The following is a 27,313-nucleotide window of genomic DNA, read 5'->3' as shown; positions in this document are numbered from 1 at the left end:
GCTATAAATATTTCACAACCTTCAATGGAAAACTCTTTTTGTCTTTGTTCTGCACAATTGCAACACGACCAGGCTCTCTGTTAGATGGGGCAATGGCTGAGATGAAGGACAGTTTATAGTCACACGTTGACGGGTCACTTTAATGTTAGATTGGTAGAAGGAGACAGAGGGTGGGGGATCCAAAGCCTGTCAAGCTGTTTCCTCCACCATTTCTGAAAAAGTAATTTGCTTTTCTTAGCGAAGACGGATTTAACTGTTGGGGGAGATCAGTAGCCATAGTTTGAGGACGCTAGTTGATGCAGATATAGTGATTGAGATGAATGCAGTATTTCGCAGTGTAGTGTCGTCAGCGAAGCCTGACTGAAATAATCCCATTAGCTTTCAATTATGCTAAAAATGGCACATATAAATTCAACCTGTTGATAATTTATACTGTTTAGTGTGTAAATATGTCTGCTAATAACATACATTTTAAAATCTGACCATTTTCAGCCCTGCTTTGTTGGCCGTGTGGAAAAGCCTTGAAACAGCACTGAGATGATGGGACATTAAAATGTAATTTGGCTGGTTTTTAAGAAAAAACGCTTATGTCACAAACAAATCAGTCTAACCTACTTTTTTAACAGTCAAATGTTTTTCCTTTGTGCATTAATTACTAATAAACGGTGCAGTCGGGTTTTTTTGGGTTGTTTTTGCGAAAAATGTGTTGTGCTGTACTCTTCCAGTCAAAATGTCACGATGCTTTCTGACCAAAGAACTATTTCAGTGTAGAGAAGTGAGACATTTGAGGCGAATCCTCATTGCCTGACAAATGTTCTCTCAGCCTTTGGCCTTACGGCTTGAGTGTGTAGGTAGGTGGAAAAAGAGGAGAGAAAGGATAGAAGTGGAGGAAGACAAGACAAGAGACACTGTGTGTTTTCCTGGAAGCTGCCTGGAATCAGAGTGACTGCTTGCACTGCAGCTGTTCATTACCTGCAGCAATTGTTGTCATGAGCTCTAAGTTAATACCTTATATTGATTCTGTTGGCTGCTAAATTTCATTCATAATAAAGTGAGAGAAGCGAAAACCTGCAGTTTTTCTCTCACCAAGCAATTTTCTGTCATTATTGAGACATTTTTGGGAATATTTGTTCGACAAAAGGTATGTGTGTTGCAGCCATAACCGTTTCACTCTTAAAGCAGGCACCTACTAGATGCAGCTTTTTTATACGGACACCTCACAGTAATGGGCATAATTTGTATCTATCTTCAACATCCCTGATGAAGCATGGGAGAAGTAGGGTTTGTCGACCTTTTGACAGCAGAGGGGAGTGATTTTTTTTGAAAGATTTTAGAATCATTATTTCTAACGTGACAATTTATCAAATGACAATGTCTAAAAAGTTTGATAATGTAAATGGGGTTGCGCGTAGTGATGAACATACAGATAATTATCAACTGAATATGCAATTTTTAGCGAGTTTTAGCTCATCGTTTAGCCGTCAGGCCCACGACTTTGCTGTTCTGGTTCACTTTTGCGCATATTGAATTGTCCCCCACAGCACCTTGGCCTTGCCTGATGATGTTTTGTGGCTGTTTGGAAAAAGTTGAGACAAGTTAAACTTTTTTTCCAGACAACCCTGTGGAGTTGTTTTTGCTGCACCGCTGGACTGGTCTCATTCAAATGTATGAGTGGGCTGCGTTTTGTTCATGCAGGGCTGAATCTGGATGTGGCTTTATGGCTAAAGAGACAACACCAGAACAAGGCTCTTCTGGGGCAAATGGGGGTGATGTTTCTGAGTTTCTAATATGACCTAATATGCACATGTCTCTTGTTGCCTGTAGTCAAAGAGCAATCAATCAATTCAAGACAAAGCTCGACCTTTATCCTTGGAGTCACTAATAATAACTGTCAGTTAAACATCTACAAAGAAATACAAAGGTCTGTGTGTAAAGTTGTATTGGTGGTGGGTCCTCCCAGCCATCCCAGAAGCCTCTTTCTCCTACCTGCTGCTGGGTCGTCATATTTTCCACTGTGGGTTGAAGCAACAGACCATCCAGGCTCAATAGAGCCTCCATTCATTCATTGAACCGTGAGAGGGAGGTGGAGGCTGCACCCAGCAACGGCTGCTGCTCTCTTCTCCTTGTGAATAGGTGTGGATGTAAAAAGGTTCTGACTCATGAACTGTTCGTTTCATGGCTCAGGAGAGACCGGCGCTGGTCATAATCCAGACTCGAGGGAGTTTTTGTGGAATGAAAAAGAGAGGCAGCATTGTTGTGTGGAGAGGAACAGGCTTTGCTCTGTCTGTGGTCCTTTTTTAATGAGATCCTGCGTTAACATACGTGTTTACTGTAAACCCTTCCTGCCAGTTAGTCTGAAATACACTGATTAGCAAGGTGTTGATCTACTGACGAGCTCAAAGAAACCAAAAGAGAGAATATTACTCTGCTGATCCAATATTTACTAGCATGGGAATCAAAATGTGATTTTCCTAATCAGATTCCTCGTGTTACAAATTGCTTTCATGCATATGTGATTTTGTCCATGCACCCTTTTTCTGCCTCTCACTTTATGATTCATAGATCAGGGATGAGATGAGGGCCTCTGGCTGACAGTGGAACAATTAATACCCCACTCCGCTGCTTTTCTCTGCAGACAGAATGAGACTGAACCCCCCACCACGACCTCCCAGCAAAACTGTCAGAAAACTGCTGAACACTCCAATACAGAGCCAGTAAACAAGATGAATAATCCTCTAATTAAATCTTTTTTTTTTGACTGGGAAGTGGGCATGTCATATTATATATTTAATAGCGCAGCCAGGTAGCCGAAACAGATCAAGAAAACTTCTGTTTCAAAGGCTTACAATCGCATGACATTTTACAGCTCTCTTAGCCAATGGAGTAGAGACTCCACAGTGTGTTTGCACAAATTGAGCGAAAATTTAATCTCTTTGTCATTTATATACTCCCTGAAAAGCTGCATTACTTCACAGATGCAATTTTTACGTAGTTATTCATTTTTGCATTGCTAAAGAACTATATTAACACCCCATCTGTATTCCACATCCTCTACCATTGACTTCTGACATGAAGCCAAAAGCTCACTTCCCTTTCTTTCGCTTCAAGGAATCCCTTTTACTGATTCAATCTCCTTGAAGGAAAATGAATTGCATTCTTGCATGTTGTGCAAGAAGGGAGGTGGTCCGAGACAGATAAACAGTCTGGCTTTAACTGCAACATTTAAGGCGGTGAGCTGATACTTTAACCGTGAGCAAACTACAGTGAGTGTTCAGCACCTATAAATCAAGAATGCCAGACTTTAACAACTGGAAATATCAGCGGAAGATGGAGAGGAGGGATGTGATCTCACAAGATAGATGGTGTCATAAAGAGTTCACTGACAAGATGAGGAGCTTTAAAAGAGATGATATCGAGACACAGTTTGCTCTATGAAGTCGGGGGGAGGGGGACAAAGCAAGGTAAAGTCATGGCCGGGTTACTGCAGGGAAGAGCGAGCTAGTAGAGTCCTTAGCGTAGAAGAGCAGAGTACAGAGTTGCATCAAACTAGGTCGTGTGAAACGGTTCAGTGTGTTTCAGCAACACTGAGTTCACAGGGAGGAGAGCCTAGCTATGCTCCTTTTTGTTCTCACACACTTGTTGTTATTGGTTGGAAACCTTTCTTTGAATCATAAATAGGTGCTTTAACCTCCCGGCTATAAAACCGCCACTGTCACATAACATGTCCTATTGGTTGCTCTAATCGCTTCCCATCAGAGATTCAGCCCGCTCATGTGATGTCATGGGACATGTTGATGGTGTCAGGCCTGTTGTAGTTCTCACAACAAGTGTGCTGTTCAGTCCGTGCAGAGTGTCAGATGTTAGAAACTAAAACAAAACGTGAATTCATAGTTAGCACGGATTCAGAAATATGGCTAATGTATTCCATATTAACTCCAGCTCATTTAATCTTTTATTGCCTTGTTCTAAATAAAATGTTCACAGAATGTTGACTCGGAGAACTAACAAACCTGGATTTAATTGTCACTTGACAGTGTCTTAAACTGAGACACATTATCTTCCATGGAATATTGAGCAAAATGTATTTTTTTCTATTATCATGCTGCCTGACTAGTTGCACCTCAGAAGCACTGAGTGTGAAGTAGACTATATCAAAGGGTCACTGTTTTGTTGCACTCTCAGGTTGGAGAAGTCTCACCACACCTGCTGATACCCAATGACAATATGTCCACTCTTTCATATCCCACCTAGAGCATCACGCCACCTGTTTCCTCTCCGCCTGGCTTTCTCTCTCTCTGTCATCTCTGGACTTTTTCGTGGCTTCTGTGTCACTGAGTATCAGCACCAGGAGAAAGAGTATGGGCACAAAGTGCTGAGTGTATCTCTGCCAAGCCAAGAAGGCTGCAGTGCCACACTCTTCATCGCTGATGAGATCCATTTTTTTTGATCTCCGAGTGAATTGTCAGCCCCTGGAATGTTGGGATGCATTTGTCTTCAATAAGTCCCAACTTTTCCCTCCCAGGTGGTTCTTTTAACTGTTAGACTGTTAGGATGATTTTATCAACCACACTTCATAGGGTGCATAGAGTGCATGCAGTCTATGCAGCCTCAGCATGGCTTAATTTATCTTTTTAATGGAATTATATGGTATGTCTTGTATTGAATATATGTATCATAAATGACCACAGATATTAACAAGCTTTAGTTTTTTGCATATTTGATTATATGTATTTATTTTATAATTATGTCGTTAGTCTACCACCTACCGTCCAGACTGAAATATCTCAATAACTATTTGGTCGATTGTCATAAATTTAGTGCTAATTAGCAAATCAGCTTGCTAACAAGCTTAACTAGGATGGTTAACATAATGCTTGCTAAATATCTGCATGTTAGCTGACTGACATTAGCATTTAGCTCAAACCATTCCTGTGTAGGCTCTTAGCCTTGTTTCTGCATGACTTAGTTGCTCTGGGTTTCATTTATGGGTCAGCTTTAGTGACCCATGATGCCTTTTAATAGTTGTTGTTTTTTTGTCTGATATGAATAAACTTTTGTGGTAAATTAATTATTAATGTATGAACATTAGGTAATAACAGATATCTGCCTCATTACAAGGAAACGCATTGTCTGGCTACCAAGTCCCACGTCATTTAAACCCAAGTTATCACTACTGCTCTGTTTTTCATGGCGAACTCATCAGGCCCGGCCACAAAAAGAAATCAAGGGCTTTTAAGAAAGCCAGGAACACTGTCCCACACTCAGATACCCCCGGCCTTTTCCTTCTTTTTGTATGTTGCTGAGCCGACGTAGCCGATGCATGTCACATTGTGTCCGCAACAAAAGCCAAGATAGCACAGGCTGCCCGAAATTCATATTTAGAAAGGTCGTGATTGTGCTCTTGTGAATAGCTGGCTCCACTGACTTGCCCGGGGGGCCTGTCAACCTTATTCCCCCTTATAACAACATAACACATTTGGAAGACTACAATAGAATTCATGTCCCCTTGCTTGCTGGCTCTTTCACCTACTTAAAGCGATAGGCAAGAAGAGGGATTACTCTTTCTGCAGTTTTCAAGTCTGAATCCAGACCCCACTGGTTGTTACTAGAAAAAAATGTTTTCATTACAGCTTTTTAAACAGTGCCCCGAGCCATTCTGTCAGCATGATAGGGGAAACTTGGTGGTATTGAAAAGGAGACAAATTGGTTCCTGGCCCAGGGGGAAAATTATAATTAGCATAGCTCAAACTCGGGTGCTTTTATGAGAGTTTACTGTGCTGTGCTTTTGCCATGATCGCAGGGTGCCATCAATCTGTCTTGTGGCTGCTGTCAAAGCCAGACTTGCATCATATTCTCTCGTCACTCAGTGTACTCCAGGTGTTACGCAGCCGGACAGGCCTCTCATTTTTTTTCAAGTGGCCTTGACTTCAAAGAAAACAAAGGAGAGTCTAAAGCAGATCATGTAACCCTTCTTTCTTTCCACTTCTTCCTCCCACTCCTCTGATTCAAACTCGCTAAGTGCCTTAGCACTCTGTGTGAATTTTCCTAAGATGTACCCTCAGTCTGGAATCAAGGAAATCTCTTTGCTGCCCTGAATGTTAATGACTCAACTTCTCACAATAGGACTAGAAGTGCAGATAGTGCAGAATTATAGCTGAGAAAAGCCTGTTCAGAAATACTTTGACTAAATCAGTTCCTTCAATAAATGCTTGGCTGAGAAAGATCCTCCACATTTGTCTATTCCTGACATAGGAGCCACTGAGCTGCTTGTTAACAAAGTCCAGCTTTGAATAAGGGTTAAAATTGGTTCCATAGATGCTCTGTCCTTAATACTTTGGCGACTCCTGGTCCTAATAAAAGTTTAAAATCCTGATGTATATTTATGCAATGCTATATCTATTCTCATTTTACATTTGTATGGTCATGTTTCTTGGACCACTTATGTATATTGCAGTGCTTAAAGTATTTATGGGTGTACTGGTTAATATTGGCAATCATCTCTAGGTTTTACTGACACGACACAAAGACAAATGTTATACTAAATTGAATGAGAAGTGCCAATTTACCATTGTATTTGAAAATAGCACGCTCAGTCAAACCCTTCGGCACTCTCTCAAGGGGAAGGGTGGTGAAAGCTTCTTTTTTTGGGGGGTTTTCCTCATGCACATTTCCACAGCTCATTCAGGACTCAATGCTTTTGTTCCTCTGCCCATAATCCAGGAAAGGCAGAAAGAGGGAAGAAAAATAGGTGGGGGGAAACATACAGTAGACTTCAGTGGGAGAGGAGAAATAGGGTTGGGATTCCATTGGGTGGATTGGAGAGGATTTGGTCCTTTAAATAGAAGCACCTGTTCATCTTGGATTAGTAGGAAGCAGAGCTCTATTTTGGTTCAGTGTGGATGCTTGCCCATCATGCCCTGGGTCCTAATGGCTGCCTGGGTGTGGAGCGGATTCCTGGTGCTCTCATTTGGGCTTGTGGTGTGTGAGAACTCACTATCTGGGTTTAAATTGTGTTACCTTTGGACAGTGTTTGTGCTATTGCTGGTGCAGATGCCTTGCCTTTTGCTGATTACTGGCTAACAGCAGAACAACTGGTCAGCTCCCAGATGCCTCTCCAGATGTCACATAATTGTGTTAATTATAAATGCAACAGTGCTGTAAAAGCATGCATAATCTGGATGAATCCAAGGTAAAGAAGGTTATGGATGTGACTGGCCTTCCAGAGGTTGTGCCTCAGGCAAGATGTTGTGATAATGAGGCAGGTTAAAAGGCTGGGAAGGTGTTGGTTAGTGCAGACCACACAAATCACAACAGGTGATAATGAGGTCAAATGCTGTATAAACACATACAAATATATATAAGTTGTGACAATTGCAGTTGACACCTGCCATAAATATGCATTTCAAATACCTCTTGTGATCAAATTTAGCTTTTACAGTTGGTTTTATCTACTAGTCTCAAGTGGCCATCACCCTGGCTAAAAACTTAAAGCAACAGTTTGACTTTTTGGCAAATAAGCTTATTCACGTTCTTGCTGAGAGATAGCTGAAGACTGCTACCACTCTCATGTCAGCACAGTAAATATTAAGCTACAGCTATCAGCAAGTTATAGCTTAGCATAGCACAAAGACTGTCCAAAGGTAACAAAATCCTCCTACCTGCAGCTAGTTTAGTTCGCACAAAGATTTAGGTCTAAAAATGACGATTTGCCGCTTTCTTGACCCAGTACCAGTTACCAAGTCATCTGCACAAACTCCAGGAAGTTATTCCAGTTATATATTTAAGGTACAGGCATGAAAGTGGAATTGATCTTATCTAACGCTCAGTAAGAAAAGGAATAAGCACATTTCCAAAAGGGCATACTATTCCTTTAAGCCAATTATGATGTTAGCGGTTTAATTGTTTTTCTTCTATTGTTTGGTTTGTTGGTGAATTTGAGCTTCCACCTTTCACCCATGCTGGCTTCCTTACCTCAGCTCATCAAGGCCTCCTTCCTTCTGGTCAAATAGGGATTTTCTGGTTTCAGTATTATTGGGAAAAGATGACGGCATATGGAAAACCCCCAAATCCACAAGCTTCAGAAAACTTCCTTTAGGGACCCGATAAAAGGATGCACATGTGCACTCAGCCATACAGCTCAGGAGTCCTTCTATGTGGCCATTTGGATTCACAACATGCAGTACATACATATGACCACCTCAAAATATGGCTTGCGTGAGTCCTCAATGTAGTTTGAGTGCACTCACATCTGCATTTAGAGGTGATTGTATTTTGTCAAGGTATTTTACCTCAGAAAGTCCTTTCCCCCATTTGTGTCTGGTTTTAACCCGAATATGTAAGTTTTCACCTGCAAGAAAATGTGAGACGGTAAGTCAAATTCTTCTGCAACATACTAAAATGTTTTTTTTCACTGTTTCTTTAAATATCCAGCGAGAATTGTTTTCAGCATATTGGCTTGCCCCACCCAGCCTACTCAAGGGGATTTGTTTTGGCTGGCTTCAAACAGACTAATTCATAGATGAAACTACTCCACCTATAATTGGGTCAGCATGTGTATTTATAGAAATAATCTGTCTTTCAAAACACATTAAACACAAAACAGAGCTAGTTGCACTAAATGGCCTGAATAGTGCTCTATGTAAACACCAGCTATGATCAGGTTCTCTCATTAGCATCCTGTGAAACAACCACTTAGAGCATCAAAACGCTCAGCTTAAACTGCAAGAGAAGAACAAAAGGAGATGCAGTCAGTTGGTTTTTGCGTTACTCTGCATAGCAGTGGACTAGCAAACAAATCGTTATCCTTCTCATCATCTCCAGGGCTGTGCTTTGAGTAACGAGTTGATGTGGTGAAGGAGCAAAATACATTTATTTTAATAAAGGCCATCAGTCTTCATTCCAGAATGCCGCCAACTCGCTACTCTCCATTACTCCGTTGAGCCTTTCGGCAAATTATATGCCCAGCAATGGCTTAACAATTCAGAAATGAAATCTCACACCCTTAATGTGTAGATGTTGTTATTGTAAAAGCCTAGCGGAGTAGCCCTGGAGAGTCCCCCTTATTAAATCAACTGTGACCTGACATCACCGTTTATCCCTGCATATGGCTCCAGCTAGGCTCTGACACTCCAGCTCTTGCCTGCTGCGGCTGCAGGGGGAAAGTCCTCAACAGCCCCCTAAGCGGATCAGACCTTACATATTGCTCCACAATTTCATTAAGAGTCACAATTCGCCGGGCTGTCAGGGCCATAGTAAACTCCCCAGTGCAGCCGGAGCAGATGGCGCGACCTGAGCGTCAAGGGAGAAGCCTCCAATGGAATCCCCTTACTAAGGGAAGTAGGCCAGCAGCAGGCGCTTTAAAAGATAACTCCTACCTTTTCACATGATATTCACAAGATCCTTTGGTGTGTTAGTTGATCCAGATGAAACTGTACATCCTGGTTTGGCTTTTCAGGGAGTCAGCGGGCAACGGTTTTCATTTTCTTGGTGAAAATAGCTGTAAATCACTTCCATCGCAAATAACTGAGCTTACATCCAAGCATTTGTATCTAAAGTCTAATATTGTTTTGTCCCATTGCACATTCAAAATTGTCTTTGGACAATGCTGTCTGTAAAGTATCACTCCTATGTATTGTTCCTGCTGTGCTTATGTGGATGAATCCAAAGCTTGTCAAGCCCGCAATGCCTTGTTATGGTTGCTGCTGTAAGATGTGATTGGACAGCCCCAGCAAACGGTCAATTATTGTTGTCAGAATTTAACCGTAATTGGTCAGATCTGATCTGGAGCAGAAATTTTGGCTCTGCAACCCTTGAACTCCATCCTCCCAAAAACAGGGAACCACTTACACATGTAATAATCGGTTGTGAAACTGTTCCTCCTTTCCCTTTTTTCTTCCATGCAACCTTTTGTGCCACAATTTATATTGCTAAAAGGCAATTTTTCTTTTTAGCCAAAGCACTTCCAACTGCTATCCACCCCTCTTATGTTTCATTCAGCCGATTTATAAACAACATTTATAAACCCTTGGAAAGAATGGATGCTCAATTGAGTTTGCGTCACAAGAGAAACTCTTCTTTTGGGTGCTGGGGCCAGGACGATGTAACCGTCCCTCTGAGAGGTTAGCGTAAGCAGCCTATATTTACATCTGTCGGCTGGCAAAAAGTTGACCAACTATGCAAGGCTCACTGGGCAGTGGCGTGTGAATTGGCATTTGATGTTCTTAGTAAAACGCTAATGCTGCTGTAATATCAATTATGCAACCGTTCACTGTAAGCGTGAATGTGCCCAGTCATGAATGTGCCGTAATGCCATTCTGTGATGTGACTTGCTGTACGCTGGAGCTCTAGAGCTTGCATTGAAGACCGGTCAACCTAGATTATTGACCCTCCCACCCCTCTGCCTGTCCCTGTCTTTGTTCCCAGAGAACACTAGTGGGATTCTGCCCAGTGATGCCAGTCTCTGTTGCTAAAAAGAATCATTTGTCTTGTCTTGTTGCAGCTCGGTAAATCAATGGGACTCATTGTTCACTCTGTAGGATGTGGAGAACCGGCCCTAACTGACGTGTCATGATTGCGGCTTGCCGAGCGTAGACTCAGCACATCATATTTGTGTGTCTTCTGTGCTTTTAGAAAGGTTGCAAAGGGATCAGCAGACACATTTCATTCCAAACCCTGAAGCTATCCAAACAGGGAAGGAACGGGGAATGATGATATCACAGAGCTGCCATATTCCATCTCCTCAGAGATTTCTCATTTTTTTTTAAAATTCGGAATGAATATGTGCTAGAATGCTCCTACATACAGTATATACTGTATATGTGATTTGTGTGTTTTTGCACATTCATCTATGAGCAAATGTGTTCATCCAAAAATTGTGTGTGGATGTTCATTAATTTTGTGTGAGTGTGTGTGTGTGCGTTCTCAGCCTCCCTCCAGTCCCCCAGCTGATCTAGATCACCTCCCTTGATGGATAAAAAAAAAAATCCTCGTTTGACAATATACAATTAAGATTCCTGCAGATGTGAAGGAGCCACTGATGAGTTCTTTCAGTTGGAGGGAGGAGGCGTGGCGACAGAGATGAAGGGTTGAAGGAAGAGGACGAGGATGGGGGTGAGCTCTTCAGGGAGGTTTAGTGAAAGCACCTGCCTCAGCTCTGGGGCTCATGATGGATGAAGAGGAACAACTGAGAAATTGAAGAAGGGAGGGGGAAAGAGCAGCTTTGAGTGTGAAGTGAAGGACACTTTGTCCTCCTGCAAACTCTTCATGGCTGTTCAGCACATACATTAATGCAGTGAAGACACAATGACACTGGGGAAGGGGTTTATTCATGTTAAATCCTCACACATTTTGGAAGGAAATTCTTTTGAAAGGTCCCAGGATGGATTTCCCCCCCCGCCCCCTTCCCCTGAAAATGGATTCATCCTTGCATGTTAACTGGCTATGATTTATACAAAAAAAACTAGCCTGACAACCTCACAGTGATGACAAGCACATAATCCCCCATAAAACCAAAAGCATTTTGACATCAGTTCATACCATGAGCTTACAGGTGATTTACAAAATGTACTGATATTCACAAGGCTACAACTAGTACCTTTACAATGAAATACACATATGCACTCTGACGTTAACCATAGCTATTTTACACCTACAATGGTGTAGTCAGATCAAGACCCACAGGGAAGCACATCTGGACATCAGTGGTGGGAGAGTGGGTCTAGTCCGAAGCCTAGTCTGTCATGATGGTATGTGGGCTGCTGTGGAGGCTAAGCTATTATGGAGCCCACCACCACACCACAGAAACCTCCCTTCAGAGTCCGAGGCCGTGCACTACACATGACACACACACACCATACAGTTGATGGGGAAAAATAAATCGTCAACTACACTTTGAAAGTCCTGCGAGGCAGCAATGTTTCACACAGTTTCCTGAACAAAGGCTTCTTGTGCTGCAGACAAACTATCTCTATTAAGCATTGGCCTCTTACTTTACTCAAACCTAAGTTGCAAATTTGAAGCACCTCGCTAACTGAGACATTTTCAGAGCATGATGAGGATGATTCTTTAAGCACTAAGGAAATAATATAAGGAATGAGCTGTCCCTTTTATGTTTTCTGTTTTAATATAACATTTGAAAAATTCAGCCAATTTTTGTCACTATGATGCAGCAGGCAGCCACATCGCCCCAGCCTCCCTCACAGTGCACCATGGTATTTTGTGCTAAATATATATTCAATCCGACTGTGAATTCAATCTCTTCCCACATCGTTTAGCGGCTGTATTGAATTGGAAAGTACAGCATTATGAGCTGCATATGGACAATAACTTAGGATTAGGACTTTCATATTCCAACTCTGAATATCCCATATTGTCTTTAGGGAAAGTCAAATAATGGCTTTTTCCTATGATGTCAAATCTGTTAGAGGTGAGCGGAAGGCCAAATCCCTCCAAAAGAAATAGCCCGAGGTGTCAAGTCTGGAGATTGGATTTGACTGAGCACATGTTGGAACTGAAAGAAAGGTATTTCAGTTCTGGTCATTGTGTGTGTGAGGAATGTTCTTAGTTTACTATTAACTGTGTGAATCTGGGTGTATTTCACTTCTGTTGCAGGTGAGTTGAAAGAGCATATTAGAGAGTTCTGGCTTTACAATGCCAAGCTTTAGTTTTTGAGCATGGATGTGGCCCTGCTCTGCGACTATAACTGTTACTGATTTTATGACTCAAACTATTCAGTTAAACTAATTTTACTCTCACTTATGGTGGAAGTGAACATCAGCTAACATAATCCACCATTCAGAGGCCCAGAGTGGACCTAAAGATTAATATGAGACCACAGTATACAACATATTATTCTTTTACAAATATTAAGTTGAAGTCATAAGTAATAAGACACACCCCTGCTCAGTTCAAAACATGCAAGGGTTTTCCCACAACAGACTTATTCGGTCTGATATGACTGGTAGTTTATGGTGGCTAATTGGAAGCTATTGTTGTGGGCTGTAACTGACACTTCTGTTTGCTGTCTTTCTAACTTGTCTCTACTTGTGCTACTGTTACATTTTATTGTTTACATTGAGGCCGCAGTGGCTGCTGCTCAGCAAAAATACTTGCTGTTAACAACCTAGTGCCAAATTGCAGGGCGAACACGTTTGTCTTTCCTTCACTGATCTTACCAAAAATGAGAACTGAGGCTTTTACGGCAACAGTTTTACTTCCCATTGTTCCCATGATAAGGTTTTTTTTTGTTGAGTTTCTGACACTTAGGCTTTTGCTAAGTAGCCAGTTTATATCATTCATACATAAACTCAGGATTCATTAGTAATGGAATTATCTGTGCCCAATTAAATAATGCACATAAATAAGCTATTATTCCAAGCTTTTTTAACAGCAAACTGGAAAGCTTAGAAATATTTTTGTCAGTGATGCCTGAAAGCTGTGGACCTTGTACACGGCTGCGGCGGGCCTGTCTTAAATTTAACATTAGCTGAAAGAAACATGCAATATTAGGCTTGTTTCTTTTCTGACTCTGTCAGGTCATTTTTTATCACACTGTCAATTTCTGGCAGTGGTTGCCTCTCAAGTTGCATCTATACGGGCCTCTCCAGGATTATTCTGAAAACTCTGTCTTCTGGTATCTGACTCAAAGCTTTGGCTGTAAGGGAGACCGAATATGTGTCGACATCTCCCTTTGTTTTATTACCAGTCGAGTCTTGTGCCATCCATCTCTGCCAACCTCTGTACCAGCCAGGTCCTGTGTGTGTGTGTGTGTGTGTGTGTGTGTGTGTGTGTGTGTGTGTGTGTGTGTACATTAAACTGATTGATGAACAGTTCATTAGGCTGATGGGCTCTGCAGGAGCAGACATCCGGCAACAAGAAGTGGTTTAAAATCCAACCAGAATTTGCTGTGGCTTGACACCGGCTGCATCAGCGTTTTAGCGTAACTCTGCAGCCTTTGTGATATATTTTGTGCTGTGAGGACAAATTTTTGTATGGGAAAATACATTATTATTGCTATTATTTATAAATGTTGCTGAGGTTTGTTTACATAGTGACTGCCATTGTGCTACACATTATTTGGGTAATTTATGGGATTAAATGGGTTAGCAGAAAGGGCATGCTTGAGTTGTGAAAACGTCTGTTTGCTCATCCCGCTTAATCAGTGTTTTTTGGAAAGGTAGGTAAATGTTGTACTGTAAATATCATGACCAGAAGGCTGATCCACCAGTGACTGCCAGCAACATGACTGTGCATAGCTTGGCCTGAATGTGTGTGGTGTGTTTAATCTTAATTTATCCAAGTTTCAATCAAAGATTTACTTACTCAGACCAGTTATCAGTTCTTGTCCTAAAACACAGATTTGTCCAACCCGAAACACAGGGCAGGTCTTCTATGCACGCAAGTTAAAACCTGTCGTGGCTGTGTGTGTCATTGAACTCTCCAAAATCTCCACATTGTGTTTGCTGCACACTGAGATTGCTCTGTTCTCTGTAGGGCAGCTTGTGTTTGTGTTTTTGTGTGCTTGTCCAGTCCCAGCTCAACTGCGGCTTCCTGCAGGAAGTGAGAAGAGAATTGGACTGACCTCACTGGTGTGGATGGAGGCAGCTTGCAGATGGCGCTTGCTGATAAATAGCCAGAACATTCATAATTGTGCCGGAGAAATTGGGGTTGGAAGGGCTAGCTGGTTAGAAGGGCCATTGTGCATTAAGGCGTGGACTTGTCTCGTTTCTTAATACTCTGTCAGGGCTTTGTGTTTATTTACTTAGGTGTGTGTGTGTTTGTGTCTATCAGTAGGCTATGTATGTCTGTGTAACTGTCCACCGTCTGTATTTATGGAGCACCTCCTCAAGTTTCAGCTCAGTTCCTCTTGGCTCTCTTTTTCCTAGAACTGCTGAATCTTCATCGTCCTGGTAGAGGGGAATAACCCTTTGCTTTGGCTGAGAATGCACTGACTGGCTGTCAGATAGATGTGTGATTATTAGCTGTGTTCCACCTTTACATGGTGCTGTTCTGTCATAGTATAAAACGCTCCAAAAAGAGGCATTGTCTTCTCTCAATTACTTGCTTGGTAATTGACAGTTAGCTAGCTCGCTAGCTTGGAGAGATGTTATGATTGACTAGCGCTAGCATGTTCCTGGCTGGCTAGTGTGTTAGCGGTTAGTTGGTGGACTGTGGTTCGCTAACTAGCCCAGCACATATTTTGAGAAAACTCGCAGATTCATTTTTGCTGTGCCACTTTCTGATTTTACTGCAATTGTCCATTACCCAATTACCTGAAAAAGGCTGCCAAGGCAGACTGAAAGACTGTCGCCTCTTTGAGTCATAACTCGTGAAGTTGCCAACAGTGGCCACACATGCAGGCCGCAGTGCTCGGGAGTCGGGGCTTAGAAGAAGAGTGGCTGGGAATGTAACACAGGACAAGCCAACTTTTGCAGGCATTGCTTTCCCTCTGTACACATTAGCCTGGCAACTAAATCTCTCTCTCTCACACACACACACACACACACACACACACACACACACACACACACACACACACACACATGCCAATTTCAAGATTGGGTTACATGCACATGCATATTGCAAACTGGCAGAGCTTAACATGGACACACACACACACACACACAGTCAACAGTTGCATCGGCAGAGCTGACCGTCCTTGCTACTGTGGTCTAAATATCCACAGATATTTACTGTACTTGTCTAGTTAAGCCTCAGTGTCTTTGGACGCATAAGCCTAATTTAATCCAACTGACCCATGGCACTGTACTGGTTTCCATTTTCCCACAGGGAGCTTGAGAGACTGGCAGCACATGTATCATCATCACTTGGGGAGATTACTCTACACAAGATTCCACACAAGACACTGTTTGTGAATGCATGCACATGGATGTGTTTGTTGAGCCAGTACATTGACACATGTCAGTGCAAACTGTCTCATCAGGAAAAGTGATTGGCATTTGTTTTATTGGATTATAAGCGCATGACGTTGTTGTTGTTTTCTGCTTTTGTGGATTCCTTATCAGGGAATTAAACAGAAAGCGTGTGTGTGAGTGTATTTCTTTTAATATTACAGACGGTGAGTAGGAGGATAGGGGGAAGAAAGTTGACACTAACCCCCTCCCCTTGACACACACACTAACGCATTCCTCTCCCATATAGAAATATTTGTTTTATCACCAAGTGAGAGCCGCATTTGCAAAACATGACATCTGCTCCCACAATATGTTAACCCACATTAAAAGGAGCCTCTGCAGGGGATATGAATGAAATATTGCTATCCGAAATCATATTAAGTTATCAGAAAAAGTTGACAGACACTGCCAGTGTTACAAGAAACATTGAGAATCCGTTTCAGTTGCGTGACCAGTAATCACTCATTTTTAAAATTAAAATTTTAGATCTTAAATTTCTTGAGCTGAAATAGCCATATTATGTATCGGCTGCACTTATTTCTTCGGAATGAAACAGTTCATTTAAACATTAGCGTCATAGATACAGAGCCAAGCTGTATTCATAATAGCATCAGTGCTCACTGGGCTTATTTATAATGTTAAGTAATTTACCGTGGTGAGCTGGCTGAACTACATTTTGTAGCTGAGGGAAATAGAAATGTTTTACTTTACCGGATAGATTTCCTGCTTAACTCATTCTACAGACCACATAAATGGGGTTATGAATATGTAAATTACAAAAGGACACAGCTTGTGGGGGCAAAGCATTTTATTTAATTTCAAATGGACCCCTTGTGCAATTATGAATATGTAAATTACACTGAGCTCTGAGCTGAAATGCAGATGAAATAGTGGAGCCTTCCCTGCAGCTGAACAGGTTCCTCTTCTTCTCAGTTGTGTTACAGTGAAGCCAACGGTTCCTCGAGGCTGTCATCAATAAACAAAGCTGAAATGGGACCTGATTTGGTGTTTCCCAATGTCTAACATTTCTGTTCATGCATAATAAACATTTTTATAATCTTTAAGTCCACGTCCTAGTTTGACACAAGAAGGCTGTTTCATGTGTATTTTAAAGGGAAAAAAATTCCACTTCAAATCTGAGTTTAAGACAAATGCATGCAAGCAGGATTTTGTGACTTCACAACTAATTTGGAAGCAAATTGTGTGGAATGGGCTCTGAGAGCTTGTTATGGACATTACTTACTATTTTCTGAGATTTTATAGACTAGAGACTAAACTAAATGTGAATACACAACAAAGAATTGTATTGCTGTGCAGTTTGTAAAACTGAATAACTAACTTGGGGCTTGAGCAACTGAATTTCATGATACCCAGTCAATCAATGTAGCGCTGCCTCCAGCTGTTCTGCTGCACACCTCCATCAAACATCAACATCCCCATCAGCTGCACTGACAACAGGCCTGCTGCGTGTGCTTGTGTGTGGAATGCTAAATACCACATATGTGAATGCAGAGCCTCAGGGGTGTGTTTGGCAGGTCCCTGGGGAGTTGGTGAGCGGTGCTGCCGTTCATGAATCCCACGAAGAGTAAAATAGCGGTTCAGGACTTCTAGGGGCAGGTAGGACTGAACCTAATCATCAAACCCTGACCCACATCCCCTCTTAGAACGATTCACATTTTTTACCATAGTGAGAATTCCCTTCCTGGAAGGTGAAATGACACCAGCCTGGTACAGGATCAGTGGGTCTCAGCAGGCAGTCTCCAGGAGAACAGACCTTCCATGTGTGTCCCACTGGGTCCAGCGTTAATGAACTAATCAATAGGATGGTGTTCTCACCATGCGCTGAACACATTACTCTAAGTGCTCCCAGTGGCCCTGCAGCATTGTTGAGTGTTATAGATGTCACTCATGCTCACAGGCATTGCAGTCAGATAAGGCTTTACTGACATAGCTGATTGTATTGTTCCTATAGATATATATAATAATAATATATTCAACTTTAAACGATTGAATGCCAAAAAAAGCTGAGATATGTTATGTTTTCTGCAGAATACTCACCTGTACTTAAATATGTTAGTAGTCAAACAGCATTTTATGAATAATGGTGGCAGGGGATTACATAGGTAGTAATAAGGTCATCTGACTGTGTGAAAATGAAATGTATTAAACAGTCTTTAAGCAAACCTTTTAGGCACAATTCTCAAATATTCATTATCTAACTCAAGTAGTAACTGATATTTGTTTCTTTTCATCTGGATTCTAATTTTACTTTAATAATCTACTTCCTCTCCTATCCTCCTTCACAAGCAATAACTGAACTTAACTGTAACTTAATACCAGGCTGTAAAACAGAGTTTGATATCATCAGGGTTGTCTCAGCTTGGAGTTGATACAAATTTATACTGCCTGCATTACAACCTGAGGGTGTGGACATGGAAAGACATGGGCAATTACCAGCCTGGGAGTGTCTAATGAAATGATTCTATTGATTGCATTATGGGAAATGTAGGATCCAGCTTATTGGGAGCTTGACGTGTCTTTTGTGAGTTCCCCAATTTTATGGAGGTGAACACTAAATAGCTGGAGTAGCCCGTTAATTGTCATATATGACTATATGTTTCTAGATAGAATATTAAAACAGTTCAACAAGAGCATGGAACATGTGAATCTTGAACAAGCAAGTAAACAAGTATTTAATTTGCACCCATAGTAATGGTTTTGAGATCAGCTGACTGACCTTAATGTCACTGAGCAGCAAACCTATATTCAACACCTGAATGAATCAAACACATACAGTATTGTGCTTATTAGTCCGTCTCCCTTCATTCACAAAGTCTAGCATCTTGTGAACCTTCATGTTGGACAAAGGAAAGTGCCGCCCGTGAGTGTCTGTGCCAAAAGTTCTCTTGATTGACTCAGTTTTCTCTTTCATGGTTCTTTAAACTCTGCCCCCCTCCCAAAGCCACTAAAAGAACAGATAAGAGAAACTTCAAAGGCTGCTCCAATCCAAAAGCAGGCAAATGAAGGACAGACAGATTTGAGTCGTCAAATAGCTTTGGGGTGTGTAGTGTAGAAGGCTTTTCATGGTTGATGCACTGTTGAAGGAAGTATTCAGTTTAATTTACTGAAGTTAAAGTACTAATGTCATACTGTAATTGACAAGAATTTCAGCATAATTAGGAAAATGTAATTCAATTAGTTTTATAAGCCCTTTGTATGATTTGTGCAAAAGTAAAAAGTACAATCTAAAATGTAATGGAGTAGAAAAGTGGCCTGAAATGAAAAGACTTCAAGTACCCTCAAATGTGTACTTAAATACAATATGGAGTAAATGTACTCTGTGGTTACTTTCCACCACAGGGTAGATGTGATTGATTATCGTAGCCCTATTTAAAGCTGCAACTGTGCAGACCAATCCTACAACCTTCAAAAAGCTTCTGCAGTTCTTCAGCTAGCACCGAGTTACTTTACAAAGGCCGCTGAGTGGTTTATCCCTCCATAAGGTTGGGCAGCGGGATTAGAGGGCTCATTTCAAAGTGTTCCACCCAGATTTTGTTTAATCAACAGACTCAAGCCTGTGTTTTTAAAAGTGGCAGCTGAGGATTTGTGTCCAGGCTTTTTTTTTTTTTTTTGAAAGGCAGCTGGGTTGTCATCACCCGAAAGCCTGGTGTTTTCTCTAATCTTAATACCCAACCAGAGACACCCCTACTGCTGCAGTGACTGAGGAGGTCGGATACCCAAGGCAAAGATTCTGTCTGTCAGTCCATAAAATGCTGCTGGATGAAACTAAGTGTGTGGATGTCTGCGTGTATCATATGATTTCACTATGTCTCAGGGGTTGATATCAGATGCAGCATCTTTGTAATCCACAAATGAGATGAGGCCTCTGAGAGTAGAAGGATACAGAAGGGGAAACTAGTGTTTTACAAGTTGGAGTGAGTTAAAGCTGCAGTTTAGATTAAACTAATCTCATTTTGTGGTGGTTGCAGATAAACACAGATTTGTACTGCTCGGTACACAACGTGACTGGCTAAGGAATGAAAGGAAATACATTAAAGCTGCATCAATTTCTTTATTTTTGTATTTGTCATTATTGTTATTATTGGCCACTCGGCCCAGTAGATCATCATCATCATTGACATTTGACATTCTAAAGTTATTATGGTTTTATGCAAAGAGTTATGTCTCTGGAGACCTGACAAATATAATTCCTTTTTGGTCTCCACCGACTCCTAATGGAAACATCTCGCTCTTTAGCTGCTTAATGCTGCGGGGCTGATAATTCACTGTCTATTTCTCACTATGAGCAACTCCGCTCACATTATGCATTGTCATTTGATACACTGTTAATAATAATATTGCATAGCGCAGCTTTAAAAAGTACATACAGTTTGTTGTAAATATCATTTGTATATCAGAATGCAAAAATGTGACTGTACATATGATATGAGTGATGTTTTTTCCCTTGTGTATTCATCACAAATCAAGTGCCTTTCCCATAATCACAATTTCACAAATTCTCAGTTAATTATAATAAAACAATACACCTCAAATGATATACTTGACAACATACTGTATAATTTATATTTATATTATAGCAATGGTTTGTGGCTGGACAAAAAATTCTGCAGAGTCATACTTTGCTGCTATTACTTTAATTAACTATATTTTATTTCATTTGCATTAAATCATAAACCCTGTACCACACATTTAAGCATTGGCATATGCCAACCTAAGGCTTTTGGATAAAAATGTCTACCAAAACACGAGTCATTTAAATGGAGTAAACTCTGCAGAATGAGAGTCCAAACTCATTTCCACTTTAATGATGCTAATTTATGAAGACAAAGTGAAGGCTGCTGTGTTGGAAAAGGTGTGCCAGCAGTCTGCTGTCTCATATTGATCTGACGGAGGTTAGTGTTGCTCTGCCAGCCTGAGGAGCAAGCTGAGGATTATTCCTCTTTAATCCTTTGTTTTTATCTTGCTCTTTTTCTCATTTCAGCCAGGAGATGAAATGTGGTTTTCATCTTTTTTACTCCTCTGCATAAATGTTATCTTTACACCTCTGTCCCAAAAATGGGCATATTGGGCATGTTCAGTGGCTTTTGATCTGCTGTTTTAAATTCTGATTGGCTGGAGGGTGCCAGCGTTGTTACCTCTCCAGCTCCTGTTTGCAGGCATTTTAATTACCACAGAGATCCCAAGCCTTTCTTCCAGTTTGGCCAGCAAGGACTCACTGTCCAAACTCATTACATTACTGCAATTTTGGCAGCAAAAGCCTCTTCAGCTTTATAAGATTGGTGCAAACTTTTTAACAGTATCATGGTTACACAAGCAGTTAAAGTGGCTTGTAAACAGTCTTGATAAGCGCTCTGTGGTTATTTGTTACTCCTACACAATTAACCAATGTATGTGTTCCTAATCAGGCTTTCTCTGTCACATTTTCCTCCCCCGCTGTCTGCTCCCAGACTCCTAAAATGGTTGCTGTCAGCTTCACTTTTTTTTCTCTCTTCCTTCTGGCTCGACTGTATTACACTATAGGCAAAAACACACGATCCTTTGACAGAAGAGTAAATTGGGATTTTGTAAGACGGTGGAGCTGCATGCTTTTCTTTGATCACTTCTTTAAGCGTTTGTACCTTGTCTACTTGCTGGCAAAGCTGTGATCACACAGCCCGGTACTACTCACTACAGGCCTCTGCGTAAATGGCAATTCCATTGAAATGTACTTTGAGGTTGTTATCTTGCAAAAGTAAATATGTGCCATACTAAACCGCTGAAACTGTATTCCGAGAATAACCAACAAAACTTAAATGACCAACCTTTTGGTATATTGCTTTGTGACACAAACATATTTTTTCATTTTTAGTTTGATACGTAGTGTGGCTGAAGAACTAAAAATAAATGACAGACAGATAAGATATTTATAGTCTCATTGCATCTACTGACAGCATGACTTAACAATGAGAACGGTATCACAAACAATACCTGGCATTTGATTTCCCAGTGATGGTCACATTATAATAAATATTTTACTCTAATGAGTTTATAATGTGCTTGTAATACAAATATTACCATGTAAGCTACATTTTCATGTGACGTGAATGTAGTCCCCCCCCCCCCCAGCATGGCCTTGATTTGGCGCAGTGATGTCTTTTGAAGAATGAGTCAAGCCCACCCCACGCTAGCCCTCACAAAGCTGCGGACCACGGACCACTGGTTATATGTGAGAAGCCACCTCATCCCCGTTAGGGTCTCTCTATTCTCTGTTACTGGCTCCCTACAGCCACGGTTGTGAATAATTCAACAAAGCAAAAGAGGACTGGCGGAGCGGGAGAGGAGATATAGATTGAAGATGATCTCGGGGCCAGGGTAGCAGGAAATTGACTTTTTTGACGTCAGAATAATCTAGAGAAGCATGCTTGAAAGTGACAGTGTGTTCTGTTACGTGTGCAAGTGGGCGTAGGTGTGTTAGTCATCATGCTAGGAAACAGAGCTGGAAACACAAGTGAAAGAGAGTCTCTCTCCTCCCTCTCTTGCAAGAAACTTTATTAATTCATAAAATTCTCTGACCTGCAGGATCTCTGCAGTATGCATAACCATAAGCGTCACACATCTGGGTGTTTCATCTCTACAGAAACACGAACAGTTGGCTTGAATAATATCACCCTATAGGACACACGCAGTGTCCTGACATTTGAGTCCAGGTGATTGAGCGGGGCCGTGGGTGTGATTCAGATGTCTCCTCAGTTGAATATTTCACAGCACTGACTGAGTTATGACTCGCAGGCAGTAGAGAAGGTCAGTCTTGGTGGAATTTAAAGGATGTTTTCTGCTGATAACCTCGGTCTCTGACCTCTCCATTGAGATGTGAAACATAGTTTACCAGCACAGTACAGAGATACATTAGATGCATGTGATGGCAATCACCATAAAACTAGGTTGAGCTACACCAAGGAAGAGCTGATAAGACCTGAAATAAAAGCTCATGCATGTTTGGTTAGCTTCATCTTTCGACATGCTAGCAACAAGGCTCTATAGATGTGTGTCATCACTTTGGTCCAGACTGAAATATCTCAACAACTACAGGATGGACATACGGATACTCAGGGTCCCTGGATGACAAATCCTACTATGGTGATCCCTGACTCTGCATCTTGCGCCACCGTGTGGTTGATATTTGTGGGTTTTGACTACTATCTGATAGTTTGGCACAAACATTCATGTCCCCCTCAGGAGTAATCATAATAACTGCAATGCTAACTTACCTTTTCATGTAGCTGATGAGGTCATCAAATGTACAAGTATGTGGTTTATGACCACATACCTACAAAACTCCAATCCTCTTCAAACAGGTAATTCTAAAGGAGCCTTTCAGGCTAAGGATCAACCATTCACTTACTTAATTTCACAGTAACTCACCTGGTAATTAGCAAATAATTACAGTACTTTAAAGATTATTCTCTCCAGCTGGCTAGCTTGGTGCTCATTTATTTTCAGTCACAAGGTCTGGCATCCACTGTTTACCTTGCTCTAATTCACTCTCTGTAACCATGTCTCTAATTATGAGTATTGCTTCAATTTAGAATCAAGACTCATAAGAAAAGAATGAGAGTGCTCATTTAAACATGTGCAATTGAATATGACATGGTCAGGGTCTAACGGTTACTACTAAGTCTCGAACATAAACACACCTCTGATCACAACGTGATGGTGGTTAAATGTGTGTGACTAACCTAATCTCTGTCCCCTCATTTGTGTCTCTAGGTGCCCCTGGTTGACAAAAGTAATCTCTCCCGCCGTGCCTCTCTACAATGGCCTGGTCTTCCTCTTCGTCTTGGCCAACTTCAGCATGGCAACCTTCATGGACCCTGGTGTATACCCCAGAGGTTTGTATGCATGTCTGTGAGTGTGCAAATTAGTTTTAGTGTCCAATGATGGTGTAAATGAGGTTTCTAACGTCACCGAATTCTGGGGAAAAACACATTATTGCCTGCAATATTCATCCGACATTTAAAACATTAGTTTCATAATGTACTATACATAAGTATGAGCTCTGTTTCCTTCTTGTTGAGTCCTCATGTAGAGGGTACACCTTTTAAAAGCACCACATTTATCAGAGTATCGACCTACCTAATGTCTCATTACTCTATTATTCGCCTTGCTGTTGCAGTCCACATGCTCTACATACGGTATCCCTCAGCTGCTTTGTCCATCAAACAAGCTGCACTGACTTATGCTCCTGATGCAGACCTCTTGTCGTCAGTGCTGGGTTAAGTAATGATGATTGAACTCATCCCCGGGGAGGTTTGTAATGTGCTTGTAAATGATAAGCACCTGTCTTGGGCTTTCTCTGCTCATAAAGGGGTAATAATCATTAGGTTGTATAAAGCTCAGGTTATCTGCCTCCCCAGAGGTGACAGTGGCCTTCTGCTGCCGCTGTCCTGTTGGGTTTAATCGACTACTGAGGCACTTTCTAAGCTTGTGATGTTATATCTCACAGGGAGGCGACCCACCAGTAAAGTTTTAATAAAAAATGAAGAAATCGCATCTGTTTTGAAAATCACTCCGTCATCCAGATTGTAAAAGTGAGAATGAAAGGTTGGAGTGTACTCAGGGTTTTTTCAGTCAGGTCAGTGATGTATGGCACGGCCATATATTGTCATTTTCTTTTGTTGGGAAACTGCAATACAGACACATGAGAGAGATGGCTCAGTAAGTGCCATTTGACATTTTCAGTTTCTCTGCTGGCTTAAAAGGTGTTTTGACATTATTCAGGATCTCAGCAAAATGTTCATAGAATATATGTATTTCTTTAAATATTACTATCATAAGTGGAGAGTGGGATTTTTGTTTATTGTTTATTTGTTCAACATACAGTAGACACTAAAAAGAAAGTGTTGGCACTAATCAATATATTTCTATTAACAGTGGGTCAATGACCTGAAGGGCGGTAATCGAGACAGAGCCGCATCAAATTATCATTATGTCTTTCAGTAATTGCTGTTGTACATGTCAAGCTGCTCAAAAGAAGAGACTGAACCCTACTGTTTGTTACCCTCTGCAACAGCTACAATATTAGCCATGTACATGTAAAACATGTGTGGATGAGAGGATTAATTAATAAAAGGTCAATGATTTGATCCCCATAAATAACCAGCCATGCCTGTCAAACTGATCTTTTGCACACTCGGTGTGAGTTGCCTTCTTCATATAAATACACAGTTTATCCTTTCATAAGGGACGATACACTCGTGATCAATTGCAAATATCAGGCATACTCAGTATCGATGATGTGGTGGGTATAATTGCAAAATCTCTCCTGCTTGTAGATAATGTCCCCAGAATGCTTCTCTGTCAATCAGCAGTCAATAGTAGGATTAATATATACATAGTATGATTAAGCCTAGTATGTATTTGGTTAAGATTCTGTACATACATATATATATACAATAGTATAATACAATAATATGTTCATGCTAAAAATAATTTTAGGCAAATAACTATAATTTCAGGCAAAAACTGATTGTAAACGAACTGAAAGCTATTTTTAAAGTGCAAATGTACATTTGTATGAAATAGGCCACTGCTTTGTCTGTTGAATGCCTCTTGCATTGAGCATTTGTAGATGAAGAAGCTGTCAGGGGAGATGGAAGCATAACTGCTGTTTGTGTCTGTTGGTTTGGCAGGCGGTTTACTTTTAAAATCTATTTGAAGAGACTTGACAGCCATAATAACAGAGCAATCTCTGCTTATGGAACTGTTTATTTCTGTGCTCTACCTTTTGTGTCTCTCTTGTTTTCTCTTTTCACTCTCTTGCTTTGTGTATGTGTGTGTGTGTGTGTGTGTGTGTGTGTGTGTGTGTGTGTGTGTGTGTGTGTGTGTGTGTGTGTGTGTGTGTGTGTGTGTTTTCAGTTACCTGGATCTCCCTGCAGTTATTATTGTACTGTGAAATAATTTTCTCTGGTTGGAGCTCCATGTAGATCGTTTGAAAGTGCCCTTTGATCAGCTGAAAGACATTTTATTTTCCACTGCAGCTCCACAGCAAAAAGCTCTCAGTCGTAGGAAAGCAGCACAAAGTACAAAGCTTCTCATAAACAGTTTGATTGACTGCAGTGTCGCACCAAGTGCAGTGGAAATGTTGGTTATGGGTTCAGTTACATGTCAGGTCAGATAGATTAAGGCACCATCTCTGTCAGGGTTAGAAGTTGAATACCCTTAGTAAAAAAATTATAAAAAAAAAAAAAAAACAGCTTCTGTTATACAGGAGTGACAGTGTGCTTGTTAATCAGTCTTAATGATAAAAGCAGAATGAATAGGTCATGTCTACAAAAAAAACTTTTACAGCAGGGGAGAGCTTCATTTAAGGTGCTCCCCTGTTGTCCCTGTCAAATGTAATCTTAAATCAAAACCGTGTTTGTGACAGTTTTTCTCACAGGCCACCATGTGCATCTGTGCTCTGTTAATGTGTGTGTGTGTGTGTGTGTGTGTGTGTGTGTGTATATCTGTATGTTTCCCCACAGCCGACGAGGACGAGGACAAGGACGATGATTTCCGTGCACCACTCTACAAGAATGTGGAGATCAAGGGCATCCAGGTCCGGATGAAGTGGTGCGCCACCTGTCACTTCTACAGGCCGCCTCGCTGCTCGCACTGCTCTGTCTGCGACAACTGTGTGGAGGTGTGTGTGTGTGTGTGTGTGTGTGTGTGTGTGTGTGTGTGTGTGTGTGAATACAAATGTGCAGAGAAACAGTGTGTTAAGTATACATGCAGGCACTGAAGTCTAAATATGCATCAAGGTTAGACTGATGTATCAGCTTTTAATCAACAATCTGATGCTATTCTATTGACATTGGGCTTGTTTGATGTGATATAAGATGCAGTTTGTTTGTACATAGTACATATGTTAGGAGTTTTTTTTCTCTCCTGCCAAGAATTTATATTCGAAATATATAAGTAACTTCTAAATATCTGTGTTTTTTTTAATTGTCCTCATTAAAAAACATAATTACTGGCATGAATTTAAGCATTTGGCAGCTTCAAGCGTAACATACTGGTATCAGTAATAGCTTTCAAATCCCCATTTTGGTCTTAAAACACACACACACACACACACACACACACACACACACACACACACGCATCAGGACATAAACACACAGCTACACACATGATGCATAATTACACAGGCTGTATTCCTGCAACCTGTTTCCTTTCAAAAAGGCTGAGAATTATATTTTTTAGTGTTTGTAAAAGCCTAGTAAAAAAATGTAATGAGGGTGTAGATTATCATTAATACTTCAACTGATGAAAGTAGAAAGAATAAAAGTGGTATTGGATATTTATTGGAGTTTAAGATTGATTGTGGATTTTTTTAACCCTTGCAACCAACAACATTTTGT

The 27,313-nt window shown here is 41.0% G+C and overlaps 1 protein-coding gene across 1 annotated transcript in view; it reads left to right on the top strand.

The window, feature by feature from the left end:
- zdhhc8b (zinc finger DHHC-type palmitoyltransferase 8b) overlaps positions 1–27,313 on the top strand; it is a 56,858-nt gene that overhangs the window by 19,499 nt on the left and 10,046 nt on the right. Inside the window, 2 exon segments of the mRNA XM_068703358.1 lie at positions 23,679–23,800; positions 26,435–26,592. Of these exon segments, the coding sequence (XP_068559459.1) occupies positions 23,679–23,800; positions 26,435–26,592 (280 nt within the window).

Source organism: Cebidichthys violaceus, unplaced genomic scaffold (genome assembly GCF_023349555.1).
Source record: "Cebidichthys violaceus isolate CVI_PGR_0920_01 unplaced genomic scaffold, fCebVio1.0.p SCAF_9, whole genome shotgun sequence".
In the NCBI taxonomy this organism is placed as follows: domain Eukaryota; kingdom Metazoa; phylum Chordata; class Actinopteri; order Perciformes; family Stichaeidae; genus Cebidichthys; species Cebidichthys violaceus.
The sequence above is the reverse complement of the archived record's forward strand: the minus strand, read 5'-3'. Positions and strand labels throughout refer to the sequence as shown.